At 41.2% G+C, this 25,396-nt stretch overlaps 1 protein-coding gene across 2 annotated transcripts in view; it reads left to right on the top strand.

Annotated features, from left to right (window-relative positions):
- The window catches only part of LOC146798087 (cytochrome P450 2G1-like), a 299,091-nt gene that overhangs the window by 168,046 nt on the left and 105,649 nt on the right, over positions 1 to 25,396 (top strand). For both annotated transcript variants that reach the window (XM_085625307.1, XM_085625306.1), the window contains exon 5: positions 21,154 to 21,330. In XM_085625307.1, coding sequence (XP_085481433.1) covers positions 21,154 to 21,330 — 177 coding nt within the window. The remainder of the gene's footprint in view (positions 1 to 21,153; positions 21,331 to 25,396) is intronic.

Below are 25,396 nucleotides of genomic sequence, written 5' to 3'. Positions count from 1 at the left end.
TATTTCAGTACCTTCTCTTTACCATAAGAAGTAAATTTGAAAATTGGTGCTACGTTTACTTCTTATGCTGGTCTTCCAGTGGGATTCAAATTTGCAGAAGTTGGAAAAATTGTTGTGCAACATTTGTCTATATTTAACCCTTACATTTTGCATATTATCAGCATACCAATAGCGTCAGTGATATGCACACTTGTGCGCTTGCTGGTAGAGAGATGTAGAACAGTTTCCTTTAAGACGATAGCATGATGCAGTCAGTAAATCTACCTCCAAAATTCCTTGAAACACCGGGAGAACCAACAACAAATTGAAGAAGTCGTTTGAGGCATTTGAAATGTACCTGGGGACTACTGGGGGAATACGCCTTTGAAATCCAACCCAGGAACCTCCAGATAGTGGGGAAGGCAAACCCCTCTTTTCTGCTCCACATTTGGTCAGAGGAAAGGCAGGAAAATTAGTTAGATGAGAAGGAGGGTCCCCACTTAGCCTGCACCACCCTTTGAGTGGGGCAGGCAGGTGAACTCCTATCCTGAAATTCTACCATCTTGAGATGGTGAGAGAAACTCCAATCAAGGCTACAGTAGTGTTTCTTCCCGGAGAAAGAGGTTACTAGAGGGTGTTTAAACCCTAAAGGTAAGTAACCCATTGGCTCCTACCTGCCTCCCTTTGGAATGCCCCTAAATTCAGTAGTTAGGTGGATCCCTGAAACCTGAACACCAGATTAATTGGAACAAAGAAGAAAAGGTCAAAGAAGACATGCAGCAAGAGAACTGAAGCCCTGCTGCCGAAAAAAAAGGAGCCAAACCATGCCAACTACTCCAAGGACTTGACAATCACTGTAGCTGCTGTGTTGTCCTGAACCCTGAGAGGACTCCAAGCACCCCGGAGCTCCTTCAGACTTCCAGAAATCACTGCGAACCTCCCTTGAAGTGAAGGAATCACTTACTGAACACTGCAGGCACCGATCCCATGAAGTCTGGTTTGCCAGACACTTGCAACCTCCTCCATCTAAGGAGACCCACCAGACTTACCTGTAAGTGCCTCTGTGCAGTGATGGTTTAAGTAGCACTTTGCACACCAGCTCCCAACACCTCAGCACCCTGCTCCCAGCCGATCTGGGATGCTCCTGAACATCGCCTGCTGAGAGTTTGGACCTGGTCCCAAACTTGTGTTAAAACTAGAAGGTGGACTTGGTGAAAGCATTGCCTGAATTTCTATGCATATTTCTGCTTTTTCCCACTGTTTCCAAAGGTGCGTAATTGCACATAGAAGTGATATATTTATCGAACTTTAAAAATTCATAATGCCGAAAGTGTTTATCTAGATCTCTATTGATGGCCTTAAAAATTATATAAAAATCAATGTTATTTTTTTAAATTGGTATCAGATTTATTCTTGAGCGTGTATTTCATTTATTGCCCTTGGGAGTTCAACAAATGTTTAACACTACCCTCTGATAAGCCTAACTACTCACCCACACTACCACAAAAAGTGAGTTAGTATTATCTACTTTAACCTCTGCCTGCCATTTGAGGAACTCTTGCACTCTGCACATAGTGTACTCCATTTTCGTATGCTGTACAGAGAAGCGGTTTCGTAAATTGGTGGCATAGGTGGGATACACAACTTTGCATTTGCTGGACCATTTTGACAAAACGGGTCTCATTCGATGTCGACATTGTAGCGGTCTGGAACCGCCTGACCTTAGGTCAGTGGTTCTGACTTCAGGATTAGGATCGGTCGCAAATATCAAATTTTCAGTTGAAGCTTCTACTGTGGGCAAAAGAGGCCTGCAGCACAAGCTTCAATTGAAAAAAATGATGTTTGTGAACATCCCTGCACTGTTTGGCAGGCACCATGCAGATCCTGCCACATGGTGCAGGGATGTTTAGTGGCAGCCATATGTGCCCCACTCCACATAGTGGAGAGCCAGGAGGGGAAGGGGGCCCTGCTAGGGTCCCCCAAATTCCCTTTCTGACAGCCTTTCCATGTCAAAAAGGCCAACATGGAAAGGCTGTCAGAACCCGACATTGTAATCTCGACGGTGGAGCCGAGGCTGGCTCAGGCGTCATTCAAAGGATTACAATTCCGCTCCTCTTTCAGCAGGCTCTATGAGCCCGTTGGAAGAGGAGCGGAATCCCTCGCGGGTTTACCTCTGTCCACCGTCATCATAATACAGTGGTTGGAGGGAAAGCCTCGATGTCGGGCATAAAGCCTCCGACACACTCCCAGATGGCTGTCCGCCTGACATCCAAATCAGGCCCTAAGTGACCACATGAATAAATCCAAAAAATGCTATTATATAGTCTAATTCTTTTTTTCCAAATTTCCAAAATGTATTGCTAGTACCTTGGTTAAGTTAAATAATGCCTGATTCCGATAGCCAGGTTCAGGAGTTCAACCTGACCCCTTATATTGACCTGCGCCATGCTCACCTAAGCTATGGATTCAAACCAGGCAAGGTCCTAAAAAGGAATATCTCAGAGAACCGGTAGCCCAGTTTGAGAGAGATCACCTAGAACTGGTTACCAGTCAAAAGTTGAAGATAATACCACTGAGAATAATATTGAGGAAGGACAGGTTTCAATTCCCTCAAACCCAACTGAAACCCCCTCAGATTAGGACGTCATGCTGGAAAGATAGACCAGGACGCTAAAGTTATAGGCTCAGGTACTAGAACTAGAAACACAAAGAGAAGAGATGGGCCTAGGACCTATGTCTTCTAGCAGCATACAAGTAATTAGGGAGGGTGGAGGTTCTTATGACTCAATACTCTCCAAAAAGATTGTCCCAAACTTTTCAGAGGGTGATGACAAAAAATTGGGCTTTCTTGTTGGAACATTTCTCAGAGAAATTTAGGGATGGACTCCTGAAATTACTTGAAAGAGATGCTGAGTCTTCTGACCTCAGAAAGAGTACCCTGATTGAGGTCTTTGGACTTACCACTGAAGAATAAAGAATAATATGCACAGAGACTTGAAAAACCCAGAGTCAGTCCTGGGTGGAATTTGTGTACTTTTCAGTATAAACACTAGATGGTTGGTTAACAGGTAACAATGTCAAGGACTATGAAGGGCTTTACAATGTAATCATGAAAGAACATCTTTTGAGTAATTGTTACAATGGGGAGTTGCATCAACATCTATTAGACCTAGTTCCTCTTTCTAATCTAGAGTTGGAGAAGTAGGCAGACCACTGGGTTAAAACAAGGGTGACCAAAACTACCACTTGTGGGGGAGACCAAAAGAGGCCATAAAGCTAAACCAAAGGAAAGATGGTGATCAAGAAGCGAAAAATGGAAAAGAGTCTTCTTCATGTCCCCAAAAACCTGTTCAGGAGGGTAGGACCAGAAACTGCACATGGGGAAATACCCAGGTAAATCTGGGATCCCACCAAGGCTTGGTGTCGGAGTTCAGACAAAATAGCGAAATTAAAATAACATCCAACCAAAATATCGTGTCCAACATATCGTGATATGAAAATATTGTTTGCAAGAATATCACTGTTAAGAATATTGATTTTAAGGTAAATAATATTGATTTTGAAAATATCAGTCATTAATATAGTTCACAAAAATATTGTTCTTTGTAATATTGTTTCTGAATTATCGTTATGTATTTTAGTATATATTTTAAATGTATATGATGTAAAATTTTGATATAATTATTGTATATGATTTTGACTATAGTTGTTAAATTTGTTGTAGTTATTAAATTAAATTTAATTAATTTGTGTGATGTTAAGTCCCGTAGCTGGTTGTGGGTTCATAGGGTGGGAAGTAATTTAATTATAATAAGGTAATAATTTGTTTTTAATTAATATTATTTATTTAATTGATAATGAGTTATGCTAATTGTGCTAATTTTGTTTTTCAATTTAAAATGTTGGTGTGGAATCTAAGGTTTATAAGGGTTATATGGTGGGACATAATTTAATTTTAATTAAATAATAATTAGCTGTGAATTCATAATATTTATTTAATTGATAATTAGCTATGTTAACTGTGTAAATAATTGTTTTTTTCATTTTAGATGTGGATTGTGGGGTTTAAAGGGGTACAGGATGGGAAGTAAATTAATTCTAATTAATTATTAATTAGTTGTTAATTATTATTAGCTATTTAATTGAAAATCAATTATCTTAATTGTGTAATGATTTCTTTTTTTTTTTTAGTTTGGGTTGTGGGGTTTATAGGGGTACAAGGTGTAAAGTTAATTAGTTCATATTAATGATTAATTCATTGTTAATTAATATCAGTTATTCAACTGATCTCTAATTAATTTAATTGTTTAGTTCTTTTATTTTTTTTATTTTAGGGGCAAGTTGTGGGGTTTATGGGGCACAGGGTGGAAAGCAAATTATTTATAAGTAATTATTATTTAGTTTTTATTTAATAATTATTATTTCATTGATAATTAATTATGTTAATTGAGCAATTACATTTTGTTTATTTAAATTTTAGGTGTGGGTTATGGGTTTTGTCGGGGTATAGGGTGGGAAATAAATAAAGTTTGTAATTGATATTAATTATTAAATTAATAATTATGTTATTTGAGTATTTAATCTTTTGTTAAGTCTAATTCAAGGAGCATGTTGTGTGTTTTGTGGAGGGTATATTGTGGGAAGTAAATTCATTACAATTAAGTAATTGTTTTCAATTAGTGATAATTAGTTGATTAAAAAATATTTATATTAAAAGTGTGAATATTTAGTTTTCAAAAGTTCCATTGTGGGTGCAGGATGTGAGTTTTGCAGGAATATAGGGTGGGAAGTAACTAAAATAAAATTCTTTATTAAGTTAATTCTTTAATAACTAAATCATAAATAAAATTATTGATTGAAATGAAAAACTTTTTATATCTTAACTATAATACTATTTGTAGTTGTTTATGATATGCATTTAACATTGTAAAGTGTATTTATTTAATGTAATATTTAATTTTTAAAATAAAATATATATTTATATGTTTTCCATAATTATATTTTTATTTGTTTACTATGTTTTTGAAATTATTTTATTGTGCTGAAGAAAATGTGTTTGTTTCTAATGTTGCACTGACTGGAGTTGGAATAGTCAATTTTAACCTTATGCAATCCAACACTTTCCCAACTGTTGCACTCATTGGAGTGGGAATAGTAAATTTCAGCCATCAGCAATCCAACACTTTCTCTACTGTTGCATTTGTTGGAGTTGGAATAGTAAATTTTACATGTAATCTGACACTTTCTTTACTATAGCACAGACTGGAGTGGGAATAGTTAATGTTACCCATCAGCAATCCAACAGTTCCCCTACTGTTACAGTGACTGGAGTGGGAATAGTGATTTTACCACTCCGTAATCCAACAATTTCCCTACTGTTGAAGTTATTGGAGTTGAAATAGTACATTTTACCCCTTCACAATCCAACACTTTCCCTACTGTTGCACTGACTGGAATGGGAATAGTGAAATAGTTAATTTTACCCCTGTGTGATGTAACAGTTTTCCTACTGTTGAGTTGTGTGAAGTGGGAGTATTACATTTTATACATCCTTAATACAACACTTTGCCTACTTTTGTAGACATTGTAGTGGGAATAGTGTATGTATTAAATGTAAAATTATATAATTTCTTTTTACATTGGTACAATTTAAATTATGTTTTTGCTTATTTAAAATTATAATAGTTATAATTATTATAGTTTTTTATGTGTAAAATATCTTTATTAATTTGTAAAAATAAAAAATAAAAATTACTTTTTTATTTTAACCCTTTCGGTGCTCATGACAGAATGGTTACGTCATGAGCATCAGTGCTCCTGTGCTCATGCCTTAACTAGGCCTGGGCGTAGTTCGCGAAGTAGCACTTCGCGAAGCTACGCAAAGTGAAGTTCGCACTACGCGAGCTACGCGTAGCACTTCGCGAACTACGTAGTTCCTTGTTCGCACTGTGCCAGATGTCGTTTTCAATGATTGCACATTGCGGACAAGCAACCGGCACTGTGCAATCATTGAAAATGGCATCTTGCACAGTGCGAGCTGTAGTTTTCTGCTGCTCGAGTAGATTTTTACTCGAGCTTCAGCTTTCTCAACGCGAACTGGTAGTTTCTCATCGCGAGCGGTCGCGAGCATACGCGACCACTCGCAATGAGAAACCTGACCTCCTCGCGTTGGGAATCTCGCCGGGAGGATTATTTTCCATGCTCGCGATCGCCAACTGGAAGTTGCTGATCGCGAACAAGGAAAAAGTCTCGCCGGGATGTCATTTTGCTTGCTCGCGGTCGCCAACTTGACGTTGAGGACCGCGAGCAAGCAAAAAATGACTGCAGCACTACGCAACGCTACACTACGCGTTTTCGCACTGTGCTACGTAAAGTTCGCGTAGTGCGAAGTAGCGCGAACTTCGCAAACTACGCGAGCGTAGCGTAGTGCTTCGCCCAGGCTTAGCCTCAACCAGTCCGTCATGTGCACAGGCGCACTAAATCCCTCTGCGGCAAACAGCAGAGGGATTATCTTTTTGAACCGCGGGAGGTGAGGTGGGGAAGAACTTCCCCAACCTCGCAAGCCTTTTTTTGCCCAATGTAATGACGATCGAGTGCATGGTGCGCTGTCATCATTACATTGTTTAAGTTTCGATGTTCCGGTGCTCATAGAAAGCTACCCACGAGGCAGCAGGGAGGGGGGAGTGGACCCTTGGGCAAGGGTCTTTGCTGCCCCATTGAAATAAGGCAGAACCAGTCGTTCTGCCCACCGGGGGGGGGGCAGAAAGCACCCTAGACCCCAGGAATTGTTTTTGTATAGGCCAGGGGTGGGGGCTGACCTCCCTTTCCCCCAACAAATGAAAAAGTCTTTCTACCCTCCCTGTGGGGGGCAGGTAGCCCACTAGGCACCAAGGATTTATTTTTCTAAGTAGGGGTGGGGGCTGGTCTGAATGGGCATGCCAATGCCCCAACCCCAAAATAAGTGACTAAGCAACTAGAATCCTCAAATCAGTACCTACCTGGAAGGACCTATCCAGTCACCAATGCTGACAATGTGACAAAACCCCATCCCATGGGGATTGTGTCCTTTGACTAGAGAGGAGTTGCTGGAAAAAAGGAAGTTGCAGTCTCTTCATCAGTACCAGTTGATTGTTTACTTGACAATGATTTGGAGTATTCCACCTAGGCTGAGGCAGAACTGAGAATCCATGCAGAAATGTGTGGAATCCCACACTGCGCTTGTGTAAAAACCTGAGAAAACAGCAGTGCCCAGAGTGAAAAAGACGTGCTGGAGTCTGGAAGAATGGCCCAGCCCTCCAAAATAAAAGGCAAGCAGACTGGGGAGCCAGATGGAAACCAGACCCTTCTCCTCAGGGAGAAAAAGAGTCAGCCCCAGAGGGAATTGAGCCACATGAGCTGGAGCCTTACCTGGCTGAGCTTTTGGGCACACGGGGGTCCCTCCAGGGAAGAGCTGGGCCAGAGGCAGAGTACCTGTCCCACTATTGAAAGCCCGTATCAGCAAGCTGCTTCACAGGAAGGTGCTGGTGTCAGTGGTTCCCACAGGACCAATTGAGAGGAAAGTATCATGTACACTGAGGCCAGAGACCATAAACCTGGAGTCACTAGGAAAGTGGTAGTGCCTCAAGCCTTTAGAGAATTATTCCTCATTTTGGCCCATGACATCCCCCTAACTGGACACCTTAATTCTACTTCCAGTGGCTGGGGTTCCCTTTATAAGGGTAGGGATTGACATTGTTGGTCCCCTTGACCCTTTTACAGCCTCAGGGAACAAATATATCCTGGTGGTAGTGGATCATGTCACCAGGTATCCTGAAGTTATTCCCCTTATGACTACCACTTCCCATGCAGTGGCTAGGGCCCTCATTGGTATCTTTACCAGAGTGGGCTTCCCTAAAGAGGTGACATCAGATAGATAGATAAATACTTTGCTCCACAATCCACCTCAGGCTTCTGCTGCTCTCTTAAGCACGGGTGCACTCGTTACACGGAGGTGGGTCCATGTTGAAAACATCACACACACTTCCCCAAAGGAAACATGTTAAACTCACGGGGCCAGCTTGAAATGATTTAATCGCAAGGACGTGTTTCGGCGTGAGCCTTCTTCCAGCTTGCTTTCATGCCAGCCTCACCATAGTGACTAAGCAACTAGAATCCTCAAATCAGTACCTACCTGGAAGGACCTATCCAGTCACCAATGCTGACAATGTGACAAAACCCCATCCCATGGGGATTGTGTCCTTTGACTAGAGAGGAGTTGCTGGAAAAAAGGAAGTAGCAGTCTCTTCATCAATACCAGTTGATTGTTTACTTGACAATGATTTGGAGTCTTCCACCTGGGCTGAGGCAGAACTGAGAATCCATGCAGAAATGTGTGGAATCCCACACTGCGTTTGTGTAAAAACCTGAGAAAACAGCAGTGCCCAGAGTGAAAAAGACGTGCTGGAGTCTGGAAGAATGGCCCAGCCCTCCAAAATAAAAGGCAAGCAGACTGGGGAGCCAGATGGAAACCAGACCCTTCTCCTCAGGGAGAAAAAGAGTCAGCCCCAGAGGGAATTGAGCCACATGAGCTGGAGCCTTACCTGGCTGAGCTTTTGGGCACACGGGGGTCCCTCCAGGGAAGAGCTGGGCCAGAGGCAGAGTACCTGTCCCACTATTGAAAGCCCGTATCAGCAAGCTGCTTCACAGGAAGGTGCTGGTGTCAGTGGTTCCCACAGGACCAATTGAGAGGAAAGTATCATGTACACTGAGGCCAGAGACCATAAACCTGGAGTCACTAGGAAAGTGGTAGTGCCTCAAGCATTTAGAGAATTATTCCTCATTTTGGCCCATGACATCCCCCTAACTGGACACCTTAATTCTACTTCCAGTGGCTGGGGTTCCCTTTATAAGGGTAGGGATTGACATTGTTGGTCCCCTTGACCCTTTTACAGCCTCAGGGAACAGATATATCCTGGTGGTAGTGGATCATGTCACCAGGTATCCTGAAGCTATTCCCCTTACGACTACCACTTCCCATGCAGTGGCTAGGGCCCTCATTGGTATCTTTACCAGAGTGGACTTCCCTAAAGAGGTGACATCAGATAGAGGTACAAACTTCATGTCTGGTTACCTAACACACATGTGGGTGGAGTGTGGAGTGACTTAAAGGTTTACTACCCCCCACCATCTGCAGTGTAATGGCTGTGTTGAAAGATTCAATAAAACCACATAATCTTTGACCGGTGGCCTCCCTGAAGCAACTCAGAAGGAGATGGGATGTCTTACTGCCATGCCTCTTTTTTGCCTAAAGGGAAGTGCCACAAAAGGGAGTGGGATTCTCCCCATTTTAACTTTTGTTTGGTCCTCTTGTTAGTGGTCCCTTGTGCCTTGTAAATGAGGCATGGGAGAGACCTCTCCTTGCATCTAAACAGGACATAGTCGACTATATACTTGGCCTCTACTCTAGGATGGCTGAATACATGGAGAAGGCAAACCACAACCTTGAGGTGAGCCAAGAGCTCCAGAACAATGGTATGACCAAAAGGCTGCTATGGTGGAGTTCCAACGAGGGCATAAGGTGTGCGTTTTAAAGCCTATGGCCCCTAGGGCAATCCAAGATAAGTGGAGTGGGCTGTTTCCTTTCCTGGTAAGTAAAGGAGATGACACCTACCTGGTGGACTTTGGCTCTTGCAGGAACCCCAAGAGGATCATCCATGTGAACCGCCTTATACCCTATTATGACAGGGCAAGTGTAACCATGCTCATGATTACAGATGAGGATCAGGATGAAGAGAGAAAACCTTTCCCTGCCTTTCTGTACAACAACCCAAAAGATGGATCAGTAGAAGGAGTGGTCTTGTCAGACCGCCAGCCCAACAGCAGGCTGATTGCAGGCAAGTACTAAATCAGTTTGTTGAGCTCTTCTCTTTGACCCCTGTGCAGACTAGTTGGTGTTTCCATGATTTGTACACTAGTGAAAGCCTATCTGTCAAAAACAAAACCTACAGGCAGTCTGATCATGTGAAAGAGAGCATCAAAGCTGAAGTCACCAAAATGCAGTGGCTAGGACCTTCATTGGTATCTTTACCAGATTGGGCTTCCCTACGGAGGCGGTATCAGATAGAGGTACAAACTTCATGTCTGGTTACATAAGCAAACACAAGTAGATGATGGACATTGTGCTGAAACATTTCAGACACTTACCCCCAGTCACAGATCTGAGTTGAATCCATCATCGTTTTTTGACTCACTTCGCCACCCCAGTTCAGACCCAGCCATATGCAAATCAGTCTTGCTCCTATTCCTTATGGGAACAGTCCTGCTCGAACTGCCAATCCAGGTCTTTCCTGGACTGCAAACAAGAATCCTGGGACCGGTTGCGGGGTAACACTCCTCATCAGCCAGACTAGCTTGAATCCAGTGGCAAAGTGAGCCAGGGACCCACGACTGGGCATACCCTGCCAAATTAGGGCAAACAAAGCAAACAAAAGGAGATGATGGACAGAGCACTGAAGCTTTTCAGACAGTCACCACCAGTCACAGATCTTGGTTGAATACATCATTGTTCTTTAGCTCACTTCGCCATCCCAGTTCAGACCAAGTCATATGCCAATCAGTCTTGATGCTGTCCCTTATGGGAACAGTCCAGCCCAAACTGCTAGGTCAGGTCTTCCGCGGGCTGGAAACAAGCACCCTGAGACCAGTTTCGGTGTATCACCCCCTCATCAGCCAGGATAGCTTGAATCCAGGGGCAAAGTGAGCAAGGGACCCATATCCAGGCATACCTTGCTAACTTAGGATGAACAAAGCAAATGCAAGGAGATGATGGATGGCGTGCTGACACTTTTCAGACACTCACCCCCAGTCACAGATCTGGGTTGAATCCATCATCGTTCACGGAAGTGTCACAAAAGAGAGTGGTGTTCACCTAATTTTAACTTTTATTTGGTCCTCTTGTTAGGGCACCCTTGTGCCTTGTAAAGGAGGGATGGGAGAGACCTCTCATTGAACCTAAACAGGACATACTGGACTATGTACTTGGCTTCTGCTCTAGGATAACTGAATACATGGAGAAAGCAAACAAAACCTTGAGGCCAGCCAAGAGCTCCAGGAGTAATGGTATGACCAAAAAGCTCCTATGGTGGAGTTCCACCAGGGCAGAAGATGTGGGTTTTGATGCCTGCTGCCCCTAGGACAATCCAAGATATGTGGAGTGGGCCATACCATTTTCCTAGTAAGAAAAGGGGAGGTCAACTTCCTGGTGGATCTTGGCTCTTGCAGAAACCCCAAGAGGATCATCCATGTGAATCGCCTTAAACCCTATTATGACTTGGCAGATATAACCATGCTCATGGTTACAGATGAGGATCAGGATGTAGAGAGTGAACCTCTCCCTGTCTTCCTGTCCAACAACCCAAAAGATGGGTCAGTAGAAGGAGTGGTCTTGTTAGTCCAACTGCCCAACAGCAGGCTGATTGCAGGCAAGTCCTAAATCAGTTTGCTGAGCTCTTCTCTTTGACTCCTGTTCTGACTATTTAGTGTTTCCATGATGTGGACACTAGCGAAAGCCTACCTGTCAAAAACAAAATCTACAGGCAGTCTGATCATGTGAAAGAGAGCATCAAAGCTGAAGTCAGAAAAATGCTTGAATTGGGGGTCGAGAATCATTTGAAAGTCCCTGGGCCAGCTCAGTGGTGTTAGTCTGCAAACCTCATACCCAGGGAGGTAAAACAGTGATGAGGTTCTGAGTAAACTATATATTGGCCTCAATGCTGTGACCAAAATTCATGCCCACCTATTTCCAAGGGTAGATGAAATACTTTACAGGTTGGGCGCAGCCAAATATCCAAGTACCTTAGATCTCACATCTCGGTACTACCAGACAGATCTGACTCCAGGAGCAAATGAAAGATCAGCATTTTCAAACCCAGATGGGCATTATCAGTTTACTGTGATGCGTGTTGAGCTAGAAAATGCAGCTCACACTATTTAAAGGCTGTTGAACAAAGACCTTGCTGGTTTGGAATCCTAAAGTGCAGCTTATCTAGATGATAATGCTGTCTTTAGCTCCACCTGGCAGGATCACCTAATCCACCTTAGGAAGAATTTAGATACTCTGAGAAGTGCATGCCTCACTATTAAGGCAATCAAGTGCCAGATGGGAAAGGAAAGGTTGTATACGTGGGCCACCTAATTGGTGGAAGCCAGGTTTGTCCATTACAACCCAAGATCCAGCCCATTCTGGAATGGGTGGCTCCAACAACTCAGACTCAAGTCAGGGTTTTCCTCGGCTTGACTGGGTACTCTAGGACGTTTATGAAGGATCATGGCACCATTGTGCCACCCCTTACAGAACTGACCTTCAAAAGAATGCCCAAAAAGGTGAACTGTGCTGTGAGTTGTCAAAGGGCTTTTGACACCCTCAAGGAAGCAATGTGCTCTGCACCTGTTCTGAAAGCTCCAGATTATGCCAAGCAATTTATTGGGCAGACTGATTCCTCTGAACATGGGATAGCAGCGGTCCTATCCCAAATAAATGATCACGGTCAAGACTACCCATGGCTTTCATCAGTAGAAGGATACTCCCCAGGGAACATCATCAGAGTGCCATTAAGAGAGAAGCCTTTTCTCTGGTCTGGTCCATGAAGAAGTTGAAGTCATACCTGTTTGACTCTCACTTTGTTGTTTAAACTGACCACATGCCTATCAGATGGGTAATGTAGATGAAAGGTGAAAATCCCAAACTGCTCAGATGGTACATATCCCTAGAGAAATTTTCAGGAGAAGAAATATTTTTGGGGACATCTATGTGGCAATTAAGGGACTTTGTATTTTGGGAGGGTTCCATTAGGTTTTGTTCCATATGGTTTTGAAGCCTGGAATGAAGGATCAAGTTTCGGTAGTGTTAGACCATGCCAGTGATACAGCATATATGAAGTTTTGTTGTTTTTTTCAAACACTTTGGGTAATATTAAAGGTTTTTAACACATAATAAGTGTTAAATAGAGTGCAGTTCTGGTTAAGCATAAGTTGTGCAATGTACTATTTTATGGTAGAAAAGACCTTGAGAATGAGTTGGTTATGTTTTGTGACAGGGACGTCATTGGTTCGATTGAGTCGTCTTTGTGGAAGTCACCATTCATTGTTGCATGGAGCACCATGGAGAATTGCAGATTTGAGTGGATCTAAGAAGTCTAAATAAAGCTATTTTGGTTGATTCATATACTATCCCCAACATTTCAGAGCTGTTGAATTTGATCGGAAATGCTAAATGGTTTTTTAAATTGAACTTAGCTTTTGGAACCCAAGTCAAGAAATGTTACTGCTTTAATTTCCCCGGTGGGAACGTTTCAATATTGTAGGATGCCTTTTGGCCTGGCATCTGCAGCATTGGTGTTCCAGAGGATAATGTTGAGCTTTTTCAAAGATCTGACGGGTGTTGCTGTTTTTCAGGACAATGTGTTGAGTTTTGCTTCTTGATCTGATTTTGGTGTGGGTTCTATCTATCATGAAGGGAAAGGGTGTGGTGATATAACAAGAAAAGTATGAGTTTGGAAAGACTAGAGGAGACTATCTGGGTCATGTTGTGTCAAGAGAAGGCATTGAACCCAGACCTGGACTTGATGATGCCTTTAACAATACTGTTCCTCCTGCAGATAAATCTGGTTTGAAATCATTTTGGGGCTGTACAACTTCTACAGGAAATTCATTTTGGATCATGCTACACATATCAAACTATTGTCTGTTTTACTGAAGAAGGATTCTATTTTCCATTGGTGTGAAGAGTGTGGAAAGAGTTTTGAGTGGATCAAGAAACAACTAGTGGGGGTCAAAATATTGGAAACGGTAGGATCCAAGTTTGAAATGTTGTATACCAGTCGATGCCAGCAATGTTGGATTGGCGGCAGTACTCACAGTAAGAAAATTGAATTTATGAAGGGATATGTGTCTAGTTTACCAAAGATGAATGCTTGACATGGAGGGATTTGAGAGGGTGGAGATGATGGAGAAATTGTGACCTAGAAGCAACACTGGCAGTTTGTGCAGCCAGGAGAAGGTATGGGGATTCACAAGGGTTTTACAGTGGATCTGGGTATTTTGGTGGGATGGTGTTGGGGACAACATGGGTGAATGAAGATTCTTTCTATATATGGCCAGCTGTAAGCTTGTTACACTGTACAGATGGTCTGATATTTTGAAGTGGAATGTCAATGACCAAATTTCCATAGCAAATGGCTAAATGTCATGGAGATTATAAAGTTTAGTAAGCCAACATTACATTAAATATAGCTACTTTGCATTGCTGATTAAGCTGGTTGTCTCTGGTGGTTCACCAGTGTGTTATGTTTCTCAAGGAGTTACCAGAAGATAAAAAGAAATCACTTCTCTGTCTGAGATCGATGCTTAGTACCATAGGTTTCCATAGGATTGGTTCTACTTATAATCCAAATTGCACTGATTTAGAAATATTTAGGGAAATGGCATTGGAGATGTTCATTATTCACAGGATGAAAACCCCAAATAAGCATTCATTGGCCAGAATGACTTGTCTCTAGGTGGTAATGTGATATACTCTGAGATTACTGGATCGCTGGAGATATTCATATGAAGCTAATCTGGATATAGGTATTTTTAAACCCACCCCCCACTCACTATATTAACATATTGACCATCTTGCATTGAAAAATATACTAGGCCATGCTCACATAGAGCTACGGCCGATGAGTATGTGAAATCATTCTCATTATTGTTGTGACGTCAAATAGTGGGGCTCATCATCAGGAAAACACACTGCAGTTTTGTGAGAGCTTTTAAAAATCTGGCCATTTCATCTTCTCCCTGAATTTTCTCATATTTAAAGACCTACAAGTCTGTATTTTAGATCTATCCAATCTTTTACTACATGTACATCTTCCCTGAAAACATGGCAACTCACTGGGGATGCTAATTGGCATATTTAATGTAAGTCTGCTTTAAAATTACACAAAGGAACACATAAGTGGCATGAAAGTCAGACATAATGTAGCAGTTGCAGCAGCTTATATGATTTAAAGGTAACATGAACATAAGTCCGTGGAAGCTCTACATAAAAAAAAACTACAGTGTTCAAAAAGCCCATTTATGTAATTCATTCCTGTAACATTCCTGTAACATGTTAGAAAATATATTCCCAAAATATATTGCAAATTTGTGAAAATCTAATTTTTTGATAAACAAAGATTTAATATTTAGATGTATGGTTGATATCCGCACATACAGTGATTTTTATAATAGATTAATTTAAAACTCAAAATTCCTTGATTATGCATGTGTTTTCTGCACATTATGCTCTCTGATAGAGGTAGTGAAGTTTCTATACCACTAACCACTCCTTTGGGTAGGCTATTAGGAAAATAAGAGGCAGAGACAGCCAGATTAGCACTGTACTCATCAGATGATTGTTAGAAGAAGGGAGATATTTTTGATCAGTCAGCCACTCACCATTAATTGACATTTGGAACTATACCATGCCTTCAGAAAATCCTCTATTAGAAGTGAAGTCACACTTAGGCCTGGGTAGAACTCATGGAATTTCACTCCACGGAACATGCGGAATTACATAAAAATTCAGCAAGATTTCACGGAGTTCTACCAACAGGCAAAAAATGCACATCGTGCCATTTATAACACTGAAAACACATTCCACGCTGAAAAGTCAGTGAGATTGGCCCCACACTATTTTCAACATGATTTTTCTGCCTCTCAAGTGGAAAATCAAGTCAGTAAGCAACCAAAAACCACACTAAGGGACGCCAAATCTTGCTTGCGCTCGCCAGCTCGCATTCTGAAACCTCACGTTGTTCCTGTTGTCATTGCATTTGCTGGAATGGGAACATAATTTAGCAGTGTGGCAATTGATGGAATTTGGAGGGATCTCTGCGGTACAAGAGTAACACTGAGTCCCCAAAATTCTCCAATGCCGCTTGAGGAATCTAAATTCCGCACAGGCCTAGTCACACTGATCAGAGACCAGGAGCTCTCATCACTTGGACTGACAAGAGGGGAAGTTAACACTTTTCAAAGGAATAGGAACTGTGATCAAAGCCCATGTATAAAATACATGTACAAATACTTTGATCTACTAAGAGATGAGGTATGACGCTTGTCAGAGCAAAGTACCTACACAGATATCTGTGATGGAATTAAAAGATAAGAGATCTGGGACAAAGCGAGGTCATCACTGTGAAGAAGGGCATCACACAGAGTATTTGGCACTAAGTATATTGCATAACCCTTGTGAGCACAAGGTAGAAAGCTACTCCAGCAGAGTTCGAAAAATGAAGCCTGCATGGAGCAATTCCTGATCACTCTGGAATAGGACCGGAAAGACTCCACAAGGAGAATAGGGAACGAGGAAATATTGTGCAGGGGCACTGCTGTTGACATGTTATACAGCCCTCAAGACTGAGAGGGGGAGAGGGTCAAGTATTGATAGTTGTCTTTGACTGAGTTTTTAATTTATTTCCTACTTTGTTTTGGGTTTAAAACATACAGTACACTGCAGTATACAACACCCTAATCAACTCTACAACTTTTTATTTAAAACATACAAATTCTATAAAATAAACAAATGTTTAAGATTAGTTTTAGTTAGGAAACCTTAATTTATTAGGTATATACAAAACTAACTTAAACAACACATAGCTATAGCTATCAACTATAGCTCGCATCTTCCCCATGCACTACTTACAGCCTTTCATATTTTCGTCACTTATAGCATGTTAATTCATAGCCTTCTTAACAAGACTCATGACATCTCAAATGACTTCAATTATTAGAACCCTGTGCATGGTAGAAGGGTGGGTTGTAGTTAATTTACTGTGGCTAGCGAGGTATGTTATGTGATATTGATTTGTATAGCGCACTAATCACCCAAGCGAGTATCCAGGCTGTGGGGCAGATGTGCAGGTGTCTCATTTACAATGGGCTTATATGAAGAGCCATGTCTTTAGCTTCTTGCAGAACTCAAAAAATGAAGAGGAGGCTCTGATGTGTTGAGGGATGGTTGTTTTTTGCTTCAGTGCGATGTAGGAGAATGAACGCCCTCCTGTTTTGGTTTTGCATGCGGGTGCAGTGTGTGCGAGTGAGAGTGATGCAGAGGGTATGAAGTGTTTTCTTCAATAAAGTTGTGTAGCAATTCAAATAGACCAGGAGTCTTCACTCTTTCAGTAGATTTATTGCAGCCAAAAGGATAGGCAAGGATACAGGTGAAGAGGGCTCAAGGTGGCTGCTCCAACTGCTAGAGAAGCAATTCCATCCTCTAACCCAAACGTTCCAAACATGTAAAACATAGAATACTTTGGCAAGTACAATGTAACATTCCAAAATTTATAAGTAAAATAAGTGCACTGAGAAATGATGCATAGACACCACATATCTCCCTCCTTTTAACAGAAAAAGGAAAATTACACATATGACAAAGCTGTAAACAAAAATCCTTATTGGACATACCTACTTGGAATGCTCCTAATTCTTGAACTCCTTCTGACCTCAGGAGAACTCTCATCAAAATTTACCACTGGATTATAATCAGAATTGATTCTGGCCAAACAACCAAAATTCCACCATTGACCATTCTCTAATTTTGCACTGTTACCTTTAATTATGATTACACGTGCAGGATCCCTGAATTTAGATTTACCTTTTTGTAACAACAGAGGGTCCTTGACACGAACCAGGTCACCAACAACAAATTTGACTTCTTTCTTGGAGACAGGCACGGAGAGTTTATCACATCTCCTAACTCTGGCTTCATCACTACGATTTTTCGCAATGAGCGAATTCTCTGTAACATCACACTTATTATTCAAGCAATTCAGCTTCCAAAATGGACTGAGCGTAGATACCACTTTCCTCCCTCTCATCAACTCTAAAGGAACACAACCAGATACAGAGTGAGGAGTAGTCCTATATGCCCATACTACATCTCTAATAGCAGACTCACAATCTACTTTAGCTTTGATGGCACTCTGAATGCATTCAATTGGAACCCTATTGAATCTTTCAACTTTGCCATTCGCCTGAGGACAGTATAAAGGAGTGCGTAAATGCTTGATGCCCATCTTTGTCAAAAAATCTTGCATGAGTTGTGAAGTAACCTGAACCCCATTATCAGTAAGTAATTCCTCAGGTGTGCCATCTCTGCTGAATACATCTTGAAGAAATCGAATGACAGACTTGGTATTTGGTTCAGAAACACCTCTGACCTCTACCCACCTGGATAAATGATCGATTAAAACTATGAAGTATTTCATATAATTGCGTAGTACATGAAATGGTCCAAGAAAGTCTACTGCAACCTTTTGCCACACTCTGTTGGGAGAAATTGAAGGTTTGGCAGATGGAGAATGTGTGACCAAATGTTTGTCACTGTATAAACACTGTGTACAATTAACAACAAGTGCTTCCACATCTCGATCAACAGACGGCCACCAAAAATCAATACGAACTCTGCGCTTGGTAGCAGTCATACACAAATGACCTGAATGTGCAGTTTCTAGGATTCTTTGTTGAAAACAAGATGGAGGGATCAATTTACCTTCTCTGACTAAAAGATTACCTTCAAGAGATAACTCATTTGCAACCTTACACAATGGTTGTAACTCAGGTTCAACAGATCTTTCCTTAGGCCAACCTTTCACTACAAATTCCATAACTTGTTTAAGTAATGAATCACTTTCAAATGCTTTATGCCACTCTACCATGTCAGAACAGATTACGGTGTCGTCAATGCTAGCAATAATACATTCTTCAATGTCATCTTTTGAAGCATTAGACCTGTCCACATGCACAGGATATCTGGATAAAAAGTCAGCCTTAATGTTATTTCCTCCAGCTATGTATTGTACAATAAAATTGAATTCTAAAAGCTTGGTGGATAACCTGGCTAACCTAGCGGTTGCTTTTTGATTTTGTTGCCAGAAAGGATATCCACTAAAGGTTTGTGATCGGTTCTCAAACAAAATTTCCTCCCCCATAAGTATGGTTTAAACTTCTCAATTCCCCATACACAAGCAAGCAGTTCTTTCTCAATAACTGAATATCTCAGTTCAACATCTTTCATGCGTCTGGATGCAAAACCAATTGTAAGCTCATTGTTGGAAGACATTTGCGATAAAACAGCACCCATGCCAAAAGAACTGGCATCCACAGTAACAAATGTATCACGCCCTTCCACGTATGCTTGAAGAGCAGGTGCAGAAAGGATGCTCTCCAAGTGGCAGTCCATATGAAATCAGAGTTTTTCTTTAAAAGACTTCTGAAACATTCAGTGAGACTTGCAAAGTTCTTTATGAACTTGGAGTAAAGTTCGCAAAGCCCAATGAACGATCGAAGTTGATCTTTGTCAGTTGGGTGAGGTGCATTGACGGTGCCATCCACAATACTGGGTTTAGGTTTAACACCATCTTTGGAAAGGACATGTCCTATGTATTCAATCTCATTTACTAGAAAAATGCATTTATCTTCTCTGACAGTAACATGATTGTTTTTCAAAACTGTGAGTACTTTTTCAAGCACAACGTTGTGTTCTTCTTTTGAAACAGTGTGCACCAAAATGTCATCTTGAAACACAACTACATAAGAGATATCTTTAAATAGATTACTCATGACTTTCTGAAACACAGAAGCAGCTGACGCCAAGCCAAATGGCATCCTACGAAACTGGAAGGTACCATCAGGTGTAACGAAAGCTGTGAAATGCCTAGAAGACACATCCAGTTCCACCTGATGGTACACAGCTCGTAAATCCAGTTTGGAAAACTATTTGGATTGGCGACACAGTGATTAGGTCCTCAATGCGGGGTAATGGAAAGTTTTCTACCCAAAATGCGTTGTTGATGGAGTGCAAGTCAATGCACAGACGAAGTTCGCCATTTTTCTTTTTGGCCAAAACGATCAGAGAAAGCCATAGAGTGGCATCTACTTTCTCTATAATGCCATCCTTCTGCATGTTGTTTAACATTGCAGACAGTTCACATCTAATACTGTGAGGGACATTGCGTAGTCTATGCTTGACTGGTTGCGCACCTTCTTTAATCTTGATGATGTGGCAAAAAATTTTAATCAAGCCAATTTTGTCAGAAAATACATTTTTAAATTTCTCTTTCCAAGTTGAATGGTCAGATAACTGAATCGGTAAGAGAAACAGGATGTTTATGACCAGGTTTAATGATCATCCCAAATTCTGCTTGATGCCACCATCCTAGCATCCTAGGACATTAATACCCTTGTATGCTACATAAATCTTGCCATGAATAGTTTTAGTTTCAAAGGTGATGTTGCCACAGACGTATCCTGCTAAATCAATCCTGCTGCCATCAAATGCAGTAGTGATAACATCAGGGGGCAATAACACTTTGTGTGACCAGCTTTGTTTATACTTGTCAATAGAAATGATAGTAATTCTTGCCCCAGAATCTATAAGTAGCGGAATGTTGATACTATCAATGAAAATCTGGACAAAAGGATCTGAAATTGTGTTCTCAGAATGTACATTATTAATGTCAATGCAATCTACTGCTAACATTAATTCTTCAAGTTTGTTTTCTACAACAACAGTGTCAACATCGGAGTCTTGAACCAGTCTAATGGGATGACGTTTTCCTCCTCTACAAACATTGCCAAAGTGACCAATTTTCTTACATTTCCAGCACTCTTGTGCTGCAGCTGGACAATTTTTAAAACTTGAAACATGGGACTTTGAACCGCACCTAAAATACAGTTCTGCCACGACCAAAAGATGAACCTCTGAAGCTTCTAAAATTTGAAAAAGCGCCTCTGGATTTGTTTGCTACAGTATCATTTGTGTGTGAGGGCTTTGTTGATAATGCACCAGTGGTTGAGGGCAAAGGTTGAGTACACACTCCCCGCATCCCCCAAAAGATATTGGAGGTCGCTCATTCTCCTACATCGCACCCAAGACATGGAAGAACCTCTATCAACACATCAGAACCTCCTACTCACTTATTTAGTGGCTGCAAGCTAAAGCAGTCTCTTGGCCAGATCTGAAATTTAGGAATGTATACAATTATTGGGTGTTAACTGTTGCATGTTTGCATATGCATGCAAGTTGGAGTCTGTTTTGCATGCAGCTACAGAGATAAAACTTGTCATATAACAGAGACTGCAATATCATATCCATTTCTCTCTTTCCAGTTGTACAGCATGTTCTCTACAATCATGGATTATTTACCGGGCCGTCACAACAGAATATTCCAATGCCTTGAAGAGCTTGAAGTGTTTGTGGAAAAAAGAATAAAAATCAATGAAGCGACTCTAGACCCCTCATTTCCTAGGGACTATATTGACAGCTTCCTTATAAAAATGGAACGGGTAATGTAACATCTTGAAAATATCACTGATTCACTTTAATGAGAAAAGGTGAAGGTATCATATCGGGAGTAAAACAACACCTTTTCTTGTGCATTCTGCCACTATTAAAATTTTGTATTTGTAGATATTGATGTTGGATATTAATGGTATAAAATGTAGCAGTGGTCTTCAGACACAGGGATTTGAGATTACCCAAAATTCTGCGTTCCGCGACTTTGCGGAATTTTTTGCTTGTTCGCGTTCTCAAAGTGCGTGTTCGCGAGATATTTCCCCCAAACAGCAATCGCGAACAGGAAAAAAGCATCGCGAACAAGCAGTTCCGCGTGTTTGCGGAATTTCTGCGTGTTCGCGAGGATTTTTTACCGTTTCGCAAAGCTTTGCGTAGTGCGACTATGCAAATTCCTCCCACCCCTATACAGAATGCCAAGTGTAAACACAATTTTTTTTTCTTCGAGGGCAAAATATTTTTTCATGATGCCAGGATGGAAAGCATGTTATAATTACAAAATACTTACCAAGTGATATCTAATGCATGCTTACAAGTGCCCCTTTTTTTACATTTGTATAGTTTTCCATACATTTTAACAGTGCTTGTAGGGTTTACCGACAGCAGTATCAAGTATATTGTCATGAGTAATATCAGTGATGTAATCAATAATGTTGTCTGAGATGCCATCAGTGACATATTGAATGATGTCATCCAACATCTCATGTATGATCATAAAAAGTGTAATATGGTTAGTTCATCTAACAACAACTAGTGAGTATTAGCTGTTGAAAAAGTAGTTAAAAAGATAAGGAAAGACGGAGCACCAGGACCGAATGGCCTCCCGGGTGCAAGTCACCTTGCAGCTCTGCACTGCGTGACAGGGAAAGGGCACCCTATTTAAGGCAATACAGTGCATTCCTGTCCTTTCCTTTGGTTGGTGCTCTTTTGGCAGCCTAGCGCCAATTCAGGCACCCTTGCACCATGGTATAAGGGTTCCTGTGTTGCATGAGGGATTGTTTTAATGCAGGCAGGTGCACTTTCATGCACAAAACCAGTCATTGAGGCCTATTCCTCTTTCTGTGTGTGCCCAGAAAAGAGGAAGAAATAAGGAGAAATAGAGATATTTCACCTAGTTACGACTCCCCTGGGAAGGTGTACAATTTTAGCGCATTCCCAGGTTTACAAGTTCTTGTAAATATGTCAGTCAGTCAATATCTTTATTTCAGTGAAAAAGGCCATAAAAGAGCAAGATAAGTACATAAATACAAAATATATGAAGCAAATAAAAATACAGAGCATATAAAAGAGAGACAAAAGACATAGACATCAAATGCCTTTAGGCTGTAAAGACAATGGACTGGCTTGTATTCCTTCTGAGTATTCTAAGGGCAGTGCTGTAATTTTTCAGATTCAAATTATGACAAAGTGGCACAATCCACTTTTTCCTTGGACCATGAGAGGCTGAGGAAGTAGAATTTCATGTTCAAGTACTTTGATCACCCCAGGGCAGTAAGGTACGTTTTGTGAGACTCCGTTTTGTCAGACTCTTTTTCAGACTCTTTGGGACTCATATATAAAAAGTGATACATCGCTGCGTAAAAACAGTGATGCGTCACTTTTCATTGCACCCTCCTTGCGACACCAATTATGCATCATATTTACAGTATGACGCATCGTGTCGCAAGGAGTTACAGATACGTCAGTATTTCTGACATATCTGTAGGCGCAAAAATTACGCATTGCTAGAGAGTGTAACAAAAGTGATACATCTCCAGCAATGGGTCATTTCACATGGGCAAGTACCATTTCAAATGTGCCTGCATTAGTCTTATGCCTGCTGTGAAGCAGGCGTTATATATTGGTGCATTTGCATCCTATAAGTAGCGAAGTGAAATCTCAAATATTTCACTGCATCACTTCTACCAGGCTTACTTGCGTCGGAAAGCCCACCCTGCATACAGTATACATGACGCAGGTATAATGTGGCGTAGGGGTTTATAAAGTGACACATCTACGTAGATACGTCACTTTGTAAATATGATGCAACAAGGTGGATTTTTTATGCAGCTGGTGCGTCATAAAAAATGACGCACCAGCAGCGCAAAAGTGACGCAAGGGGCTTGTAAATCCACCCCTGAGTTCCCAGACCTCTAGGCAGTGGTAAAGGCTCAAACTGGGAGGTTCACTAGATGGAATTTTAAGTACAGATTTCTGGCATAGGGGGAGCTCCACCTCATCTAAAAATTATTCAAAGCAGTAATCAATGTCGAGCTCCAACAAAGAGGCAGTGAGTGAGCCCACCATAGAGATACTCATAATATTTTGGTCCACATATTGCCAATAAGCTTTTTTCAGTACATGTTTGGAGACCAATGCAACATCAGTTGGTGTTGACCAGAGTTTGCCAAAACCAATCCATCTCAACCGATCTCTGACCACCCTAAACCAGGAAATTCTACTGGACCCCAACTGCCCCATTACTTCTTCTAAAGCACCTCAGAGAAATATACGTTTGGGAGCTGACTATATTCTTTGCCAAAACATGCAAGGTTTCAGCCCCCAGTACATAAATAAACTCTTTAATCCATGATCTAGTTGAAAAGGATAACGGGGGATACTTGCTTGGAGTTTGTTCAAGACCCCCAAAAAACGATTTTCTGCTACTAATGAGAATAATGCAGATTTCTGCATTCGAGAACACGAGAAATACTATCACATGCATGGAAGGGCTCAGTATTAACTTCTATATTACGGGTGATGCAGCAAGCAAACTTGTAGCATTCCAAAAAACTTATGAAAGCACATGATTTTCTGAATTTGTAACTACAAGATCACCACTATTCTACTCCTTCATGAAACTTTAATGTTTTATACCCTAGTGTGTGACTACAAGACGGCACCATAAGTCACGTGACCCGCATGGTGCAATCTAGCACCAATCAGTAGGTGAGACTGGATATCTGACGAACATAGTTTTATCACTCGACAAGAAGGTGTAGGTTTGGAGAGGATATCTGGTTTACATACCTTGCACCGATTAATTATACCCGGTTTTGCCCCCACCCTTTTGTAATTAATCACGGGGTACACAGGAAATAACAATGATATTGCCTCTAAGGTTATTTGGAGATCGAATTTGAGAGTTGAGATCCGTCTGGTTAGGGGAAGAGAGTTTTTAAATAAGTCACACTCAAGTCAGATGCGTGGAATATGACACAAACAAACACAATGTAGTAGATGATATCGCACTAATCACGGGTGGAGTGATATAGCCACACAGATTATAGTCATAGATGTCACGATGGGTGTTAGTCCAAAAATATAGTTCTAACATGGTTTTGACACAATTTTCTCCTTCCAGAAAATCTACTGGATTACAAACTATAGGTGAGTGCAATAGGCCTAATTTTTTACCTGAGTTTGCATGTAGTACATGATCAAACTTGAGTCTGGGAAACCAACTACTAGATAAGACAGCCCTGAAGAAGGCCCCAGACCCTTGTGGGCTCTGTGCGTGGGCCGAAACATGTTGGCATAACAAGTGGGTACATTTGAAACAAGAATTTCAAAATAACCCCATCACAGCATACGCTTTTTATTTGGTACCCCAGGTACCCCAAGAATTAAGTTTCGAATCAGGGGTATACCTGGAGGTATTTTTAGAATCTACCACTGAACTGGTTCCCTGCATAACCAGAGAAAATTTATATAAGAACCCCCATCACATCTTTTGGTTGAGTCCGCCCAGGTAGTACCATCTTACCTGGGTGTGGAAAGACGCCAATGATGAAGCATGTCACTATTAGTGAGTGAGGCGTCTTCTCCAATATCTGTGACTATCCCAACACTTCCCATGGTTATGTCTAATGACAACATCTGTTATATAGGACGATTCGGGTCAATACATTGTTTCTACAATTGACTCCAAATTCCTATTGAACCAAAATCGGGGATATAGTTACCAGCAGTTGCTTCTGTGATATTATATCTTTGGGAGATTGCAACTGCTTTGCTTTTCTCTCACTCTCTCTAGTGTTACAATATTTTACAAAACACACTGCAAGGACTACTGAAAGT

Source organism: Triturus cristatus, chromosome 9 (assembly GCF_964204655.1).
Source record: "Triturus cristatus chromosome 9, aTriCri1.1, whole genome shotgun sequence".
NCBI classification, from domain to species: Eukaryota; Metazoa; Chordata; class Amphibia; order Caudata; family Salamandridae; genus Triturus; species Triturus cristatus.
This window is presented reverse-complemented; position numbering and strand designations above follow the sequence as displayed.